General features: G+C 45.4%; 1 protein-coding gene across 1 annotated transcript in view; it reads left to right on the top strand.

Annotated features, from left to right (window-relative positions):
* The window catches only part of trim69 (tripartite motif containing 69), a 37,324-nt gene that overhangs the window by 8,592 nt on the left and 20,538 nt on the right, over positions 1–8,194 (top strand). The window contains 3 exon segments of the mRNA XM_084324929.1: positions 1,864–2,289; positions 2,292–2,504; positions 6,878–6,974. Of these exon segments, the coding sequence (XP_084181055.1) occupies positions 1,864–2,289; positions 2,292–2,504; positions 6,878–6,974 (736 nt within the window).

Raw genomic sequence — 8,194 nt, 5'->3', positions numbered from 1 at the left:
TCTCTAAAGAGGTAGATTAGCATTAGTAAAGCTACTACAGTAATAAGTAGGTTAAAGTTCTCTAGCGGGGAAGCAGGCAGGGCCTTCCTGGCGTCACCACTCTGATCTCTAACAAACAAACAATCCCAGGATAGAATTTCTGCAGTCCGCCTCGCTTCCTCCCAGCCACACACGTCACCCACGAGCATGCTGCAAAAAGCCTACCAAATGTTTTTACGGTGTCTTGCTACCAAACTTGACACTGTATGTTGAGTTCAAGATATTTTAAAGGCCTAATCTGAAAATCTAATTGCAAACACAAAAAGGGTAGCCCCACTACATAAACCTACAGCATGAAATGTGAGGCGTATTTTTCTTATCTGAAGTTGATTACCAGACGTTTTGATATGGACAGATTGAAACAGCTGAATGTAGCTTTTACATGCATTCTGTAGCTGTAGATGGTTTACAGTACAGTATGTACATACACTCAAAAGTATTTGAGATTTTATGTGTCATCTACAAATCCTGTCATCTACGAGTCCTGACGTCTATAAGTCCTACTTTTCAAGGAAACCCATCATTTATAAACTCAAAATATATTCTAGGTTGGGGTTTAATAAAGTCAAATGATCTTGACAGTCAAATTACCTGACAACTACCCTGGTTAGCAACATGACACGGGAAGTTTCATTTAATTTCTTTATTTATTTTTGTACCTTTATTTACCAGGGTAGGTTATGTTTGAACCTTTATTTACCAGGATAGGTTCTGTTTTTAACCTTTATTAAGCCAAGGTACATTAGGTTTACTGAGCACGGATGCTCTTTTTCAGCAACGCCCTGCTTCACATTCTACAGAGTTACTATACATACATTCACAGCCCTGGAAGCTGCCCAAGTGCCCAGTACAACCACAATTCTGACACAGTTGACCACTGAGCAGCTCCACTAGCTAGAGCTGTTGCGAATTAAGTGCCTTGCTCAAGGCATTGAGACTGGAGGAGAGCATTGTTCATTCACTTCCCCCACCCAGATTTGTCCTGCCGATCAAACCGGCAACCTTCCAGTCACAAGCCTGTTTTCTCTAACCTTCAGGCCACCGCTGCCCCAGTATTGATGAGTATTTCCTACTCATCAATGTTGTTGAAAGGTTGAGTACTTTTTTTAGCACAATCCATGCTGTGCTTCATACTGGATACCCAGCTCCTCCTGAGTTAGACACAAAACGAATGCAACATTAATGGTTCTACTGTAAAACACACTGCATGATACTTGAAAACAAACAGCTTTGCTTTAGGGGCAACAGTGGAGTAGGTTTGAATGTTTATTTCAGGGCTCATATAGAATGAATAACGACTCCATTGACTTAACATTAGTTTGTGGCAAATTAGCCAGAGCTGCGCAGCATGGCTTGTGCTGAGAAAGGACTCTACCGATCGACAACATCATTGGTTAAAGGGTTAAACAATTCTGACTTGCCCTTTAAGGTTTCGTGTTTAAAGATGTATTTGAATGTTTCATGTTTTTTTCTCATGAAAAACAATAATGAAACGAGTAAAATGTCCTCGACACTTCTTTTATTAAGATCATTTTACTTACATTATAATAACACGCGGACGCCTCATAATTCTGAATACAGGATCAAATATAATGCTTGCTAAGCATGTTATTTTCTACAGTGTGCGGATGGGGGGGGGGGGGGGGGGCGGAGTGGGAGGCCGCCTCCTTCTCATCTCCTCCTTATCCTCCTCCTCCTCCTTCTTCCCCACAAACAACAGGAAGCCTGGGCCAGCAGAGAGAAGCAGCCGCACTCCCAGACTGGAGGAGAGGAAGGAGCCAGGACAAAAGAAGAGAGAACACCAGGAAGGAGGAATGAAACACGAAACAGAGAGAAGTGAAGAAAGTGCAGTCAGTCTATCTGCAGAACGTGGAGAAACTGAACCAGGGATTAAGACCGGAGAAGAAAAGTTGGAAACCCAAGGAGCTGGACATGTCCAAGCAGAAAGCCATGGAGAAGCCTTGCCTGCCTAACGTGGCCATAGGACAAGTCTCTAAAAGCTCGGCCCATAGACTCAGCCGGGACCTGACCTGCTCCATCTGTCTGGACATCTTCAAGCAGCCTGTCTCGCTGCCCTGCGACCACACCTTCTGCCAGGCCTGCATCGCTGGCTACTGGGCTGGCCCCAGGGGCCCCGTGCAGGGAGGGACCGGCTCCTGCCCCCAGTGCAGGAAGGTGTACCCCGGGCAAAGCTACAGGCCCAATCGCATCGTAGCCAACATCGTGGAGAGCTACTGTCAGGGCCTGGAGGAGAGCGAGAGGCCGCAGGAGTGCGGCTGGGTGACGTCGTCGTGGGGGCGGTGGTCCCGGTCCCGGCCCCGACCCCGCGGTGCATCAGACACAGGGAGGAGCTGAAGCTGTACTGTGAAGAGGACCAGGAGCTGCTCTGCCTGGTCTGCGGTCTCTCCCAGGAACACCGGAACCACACCATGGTCTGCGTCCAGGAGGCTGAGCAGAAATATAGAGTGAGTCCAGCTTCAACCCAGACTGCCCTCAGTGTAAACTAAACTCAGTCCTAACCTCAGTGTAAACTAAACTCAGTCTAACCTCAGTGTAAACTAAACTCTGTCTGACCTCAGTGTAAACTAAACTCTGTTTGACCTCAGTGTAAACTAAACTCTGTCTGACCTCAGTGTAAACTAAACTCTGTTTGACCTCAGTGTAAACTAAACTCTGTCTGACCTCAGTGTAAACTAAACTCTGTCTGACCTCAGTGTAAACTAAACTCTGTCTGACCTCAGTGTAAACTAAACTCTGTCTGACCTCAGTGTAACTAAACTCTGTCTGACCTCAGTGTAAACTTAACTCAGTCTAACCTCAGTGTAAACTTAACTCAGTCTAACCTCAGTGTAAACTTAACTCAGTCTAACCTCAGTGTAAACTAAACTCTGTCTGACGGTCTGACCTCAGTGTAAACTTAACTCAGTCTAACCTCTGTGTTCAACTCAGACTCAGTCTGATCTCTAACTGATCAGTCATATCTAACTGATTTTAAAGTATTGAACACTGATATTCTAAATGTTGCTTATAATTGTTTCCTTTAAAGGGGGACATGCGTTGCTATTCCTAGCACTATTTGGGCAACTTTACACAATTCCTGTGAGTCTATTGAAGATATCTGTAAGGTTTTTTTCAAAAAATGCATTGTTTTATATTTCTAATCAAGTACTCAAAACCATAATTTTTCAGCCTCAAGATTTCAAGCTGTTATGGCCTGGCTCCACCCATAAGCACTTTGAGTGACAGTCAGTCCACACAGTCTGCGACTGGTAGACAGAGAGAGAGAGAGAGAGAGAGAGAGAGAGAGAGAGAGAGAGAGAGAGAGAGAGAGAGAGAGAGAGAGAGAGAGAGAGAGAGAGAGAGAGTGAGAGGAGAGAGAGAGAGAGATGAGAGAGAGAGAGATAGAGAGAGAGAGAGAGAGAGAGAGGGAGAGAGAGAGAGAGAGATAGAGAGCATTCGGGAGCACTTGGGGGGGGGGGCCTGCCGCGCGGCACACACCCGAGAGGGAGAGAGAGAGAGAGAGAGAGAGAGAGAGAGAGAGAGAGAGAGAGAGAGAGAGAGAGAAAAAAGACAGGCCGTTATTGATAAGGCCCCTCTCTCCCTCCCTCCCTCCCCTCCCCTTCTCTCTTCCTCTCTCTCTCTCTCTCCCTCTCGGGTGTGCCGCGCGGGCAGCTTTGTGGGGGGGGGGGGGAGGCCCTCCCTTCCTCTCTCTCTCTTCCCCTCCCTCCCTCCCTCACTCTCCCGTTTTTGGGGGTGTGTGCCGTGCAGGAGGTCCCCCCCCCCCCCCTCCCGAATGCTCTCTATCTCTCTCTCTCTCCCTCCAGAGTGCATGCAGAGTATGAGGACAGTCTGTGTACAGTCAGTCTAGGTAGATTGTGGGCGGGCATTAGCTACAACCACAGAGCCAATCACATCACTGTCTGCTACCCAGAGCCTGAGTAACGTCATTCAGGCCTTCAAATCAGGATGGCCTAATTTACTGGAGCAGGAAATTATCTGAGCTGAATCAGAGCAATCCGCCAATATGGTATTTAGACACTAAAACACATTGATACTAACTCCTATTACTATAATACAATGCTAGAGACTGAAAAAATGACATTTATAATGCATGTCACCTTTAATCTACCAGTCTGTTTGTTTTGTTGTTCGACTACTGTATGGTAATCTATGACTGAACTGTGCGTGTGTGTACCATGTGTTTTGTATGTATATATAAAATATATAGAATTAAGGTAAATTAAGAAATAAATTAAATAGAATTGTGTATGGAATAAGTCAAATGGATTTTACCTTTAAAATCCACCCCTAACAACCCTTAATTTAAATGAATCTCCTTCATTTACCCTGACATTACTGATTAAGGTGTTTAACCCCTGACCGAAATAAAGGCATGTTTATGGAGTCTGCAATGTTTTAAGTACCCCTTGACTTGGAGGATTAATTAAAGATTTCTTAAGCATCTTTAAGATAAGATAAGATATTCCTTTATTGGTCCCCTTGAGGAAAATGCCGGTGTCATAGCAGCATGGGGAGGGGAGGTACGCGTGGATACTTTACCCAAGGCAGTTGTCCTTCCGCGTTCGGTTTGCGCGCCCTGATTGGCCTCTCAGCGCCCAATCGACTATCGCCTAACTACTCGCTCGTTCTGCCTCTACTAACAGCCTGCATTATCCAATTCATATAAATAGAAATAACGTATCTCTCTATTAACGGCTCGCTAGTTCTGCCTCTACTAATCAGCCTGCATTATCCAATTCATATCAATCCTCTCTATATTAACGTGATTCCAATCCATCAACACAACATAAATGTTCAAAACACGACAAGACCGTTTGCATCACTTCCACGGTTCTCGGCACTTATTCTACCAGTAGTGCGGTAGTTGTTGCCTACGGTCGGTATTGGGTCTTTGGGTGAATACTTCATTGGCGGGGAAGAAGAACACTGATAGCGGGGTGTGGACCGTCCCGCGAGCCCCAGACCACCGCCCTGCGAGCCGGTCCACCACCCCGCTATCAGTGTTCTTCTTCCCCGCCAATGAAGTATTCACCCAAAGAGTCAAAGACCCGTGGCAACAACTACCGCACTACCGGTAGAATAAGTGCCGAGAACCGTGGGAAGTGATGCAAACTGTCTTGTCATGTTGATGCACGGTGATAGTAGTACCAGCGAGTAGTTAGGCGATAGTAGGGCTAACGCGATTGGGCGCTGAGAGGCCAATCAGGGCGCGCAAACCCAACGCGGAAGGACAACTGTCTTGGGTAAAGTATTCACGCGGGAGGTACACTTATAGGCAGGGTAATAGAAAGAGTGGGCTGTCCCCGACTAAGGATTTGGATAGTCGACTATGATTGGCAGAAATTTGCCGATAGTCGACTATTAGTCGACAAAAAAAAGAAAAGAAAAAAGTATAATATATATATATATTTTTTATCATTCCATTTGGACTGTGGGGGTGCTTAATTGTCTGAAGGAGTCGACGGAAGGCTTCTTGTGCTCTGAAAAAGCATGCAATTGGTCCACTTGATGGATACATCTTGATATATTGTCTAGTCTAGTGTTGTTCATTAGATGGGTGAAATCCTCTTTCAGTGCCTCTGTGCCTGTTTTCTTAAGCAGTTAGCCTCTGGTATGTGTGCCATTAGCGTTAGCCACGCTGCTACAGTAGGCCTCTTTTTCTTTTGGAAAGAATGATACAAATAAAAAAATAAATAAATAAAAATAAAATTAAAAATTAAAACTACTTTTTTTTCTATTCGACTAAGAGGTTGGCAGTCGACTACGGCTCCTTTCGGACCGATTAGTCGACTATTCGACTAATAGGGGTCAGCCCTAATAAAAAAGACAGTAGAAAAATGTATTTGAAAAAAGGTGCAGTTGAGGGTCTGTGTGTATATATTGTAAGGGGCTGTGAACTGCTGTCCTTCTTACTACAGTTGCACTGGGCAGCTCCCAGGTGTGAATGTTTGACAGTGTGTGAGTGTGAAGGTGGGAAGCTGCTGAGTACAAGGTGTGTTCAGTCAACCTTCCCTGGGTAAATAAAGGTTTCGTAAGAAAAACAAGTGTGAAACGGTTTTTGAACAGTAGCCTATTGTATCTCAAGTGCTAAATAATAATCTGAGCAGATAGATAAAGGGGCAGATACAGTGGTAATTCATTATTTTGAAAGACTTCGGTGGACTGAATGTACGTGTCTAAGGCCTTGTCCCTCTTTTTCATTTGTGACTTTTTTGTGCAGCAACACACCATTGAATGTCTGTCTGTATGTATGTATGTATGTATGTCTGTCTGTCTGTCTGTCTGTCTGTCTGTCTGTCTGTCTGTCTGTCTGTCTGTCTGTCTGTCTGTCTGTCTGTCTGTCTGTCTGTCTGTCTGTCTGTCTGTCTGTCTGTCTGTCTGTCTGTCTGTCTGTCTGCTATTCTGTCTTTCTGTATGTCTGACTGTCTGTCTGTCTGTCTCTCTGCTATTCTGTCTTTCTATCTGTCTGTCTGTCTCTCTGCTATTCTGTCTGTCTGTCTGTCTGTCTGTCCTGTCCTGTCGTTGTCTGTCTGTCTGTCTGTCTGTCTGTCTGTCTGTCTGTCTGTCTGTCTGTCTGTCTGTCTGTCTGTCTGTCTGTCTGTCTGTCTGTCTGTCTGTCTGTCTGGCTGGCTGGCTGGCTGGCTGTCTGTCTGTCTGGCTGGCTGTCTGTATATCTGTCTGTATATCTGTCTGTCAGTCTGTCTGCTGTCCCGTATATCTGTCTGTCTGTCTGCTGTCCTGTCTGTCTGTGTGCTGTCCTGTCTTTCTGTCTGCTGTCCTGTATTTCTGTCTGATGTCATGTCTGTATGTCTCCCAGGCATCTCTGAACAGTTCTATGGATTCTCTGAGGGTGGAGATGAACACAGCCCTGCTGTGTGACCGTGAGGCAGAGGAGGAGGTGAAGAAGCTCAAGGGTGAGATTGTTTTATCTTTAAACCTGCACTATGGGAAAGAATATGACCTATTTAGCTAACACAGAGATTGAAACCCCTCACAACAGCAATGCATGTAGCACAGTGAAATCCCCCATATAAGCTCACCTGGTCGGGCACGATGAGTGCCGCGAAATCCATAAATGGTTACAGTCTAACGAAAGTTTCAATGTTTACACAAGGTACAGTTATCTCTCATGGCCACAAGGTGCCAGTCTTCCATAGTGAAGCTTTAATTTAGTCATTATCTATGCCATTTTGTAGACACCTTTATCCGAAGTGCCTTACAGATCTGACTGCATTCACTTATAACCTGCTTGGTCCCTGTGGCAATGGAACCCATAAGTTAGTGCCTTGCTCTACCCATTGAGCTACACAGGGAATGGAACCCCTAACCCTGGCAGCGTTAAGTGCCATGCTCTACCCGTTGAGCTACACAGGGAATGGAACCCCCTAACCCTGGTAGTGTTAGTGCCTTGCTCTACCCATTGAGCTACACAAGGAAAGGAACCCCTCACAGTGCAGGGATTGAAGAGCCAGTACACAGTTGCTGTCGCTAAAATGGCGGAACGTACAAAATAATATGGGTGCCAAGTACCATCCACACAGTGGATTCTATATGATTCTACTCACTTTTCACACTCAATATATTGAGTCACAGTTTCATGCATAGATTTTACACTCTGTTTCACTCCAAGCATGGTGTGGGGGCGACAATGGCTCAGGAGGTAGAGCAGTCGTCTGGTAATCGGAAGGTTCCCGCTACGATTCCCACTCCTCCCAGGCAGCTTGTCAAACTGTCCTTGAGCAAGACACTTAACCCTTAATTGCTCCCAATGAGCAGGTTGGCACCTTGCATGGCACCATTTACCATTTACCATTTGCAAGCACACCAAGTGATACAAGGGAGGGACACTAGGAGGAACTATGGGCAGAGAGGGAGAGAAGGTTATTTATTGAGACGGTGGAAAGGCTGAGAGGGAGACAGAGTAGAGGAGACACTAATCTTTAAACAGATATCTGCATATGAATGCAGTATCTGTAGGCAATTGTGACACAATTTTGGTACAAAAAAATAGCTTTCCGTTTGTAGTCCAAGTAGCATTGACCTATGACAATTGAGCAGGGATGGCACTTGAAATGTAGGCGGCAATTTCTAGAGGAACATACTTTGGTTACATGCAGGTAATGTTGTTTGGACC

Source organism: Notolepis coatsorum (genome assembly GCF_963971535.1).
Source record: "Notolepis coatsorum genome assembly, chromosome: 11".
Taxonomy (NCBI): Eukaryota; Metazoa; Chordata; class Actinopteri; order Aulopiformes; family Paralepididae; genus Notolepis; species Notolepis coatsorum.
The sequence above is the reverse complement of the archived record's forward strand: the minus strand, read 5'-3'. Positions and strand labels throughout refer to the sequence as shown.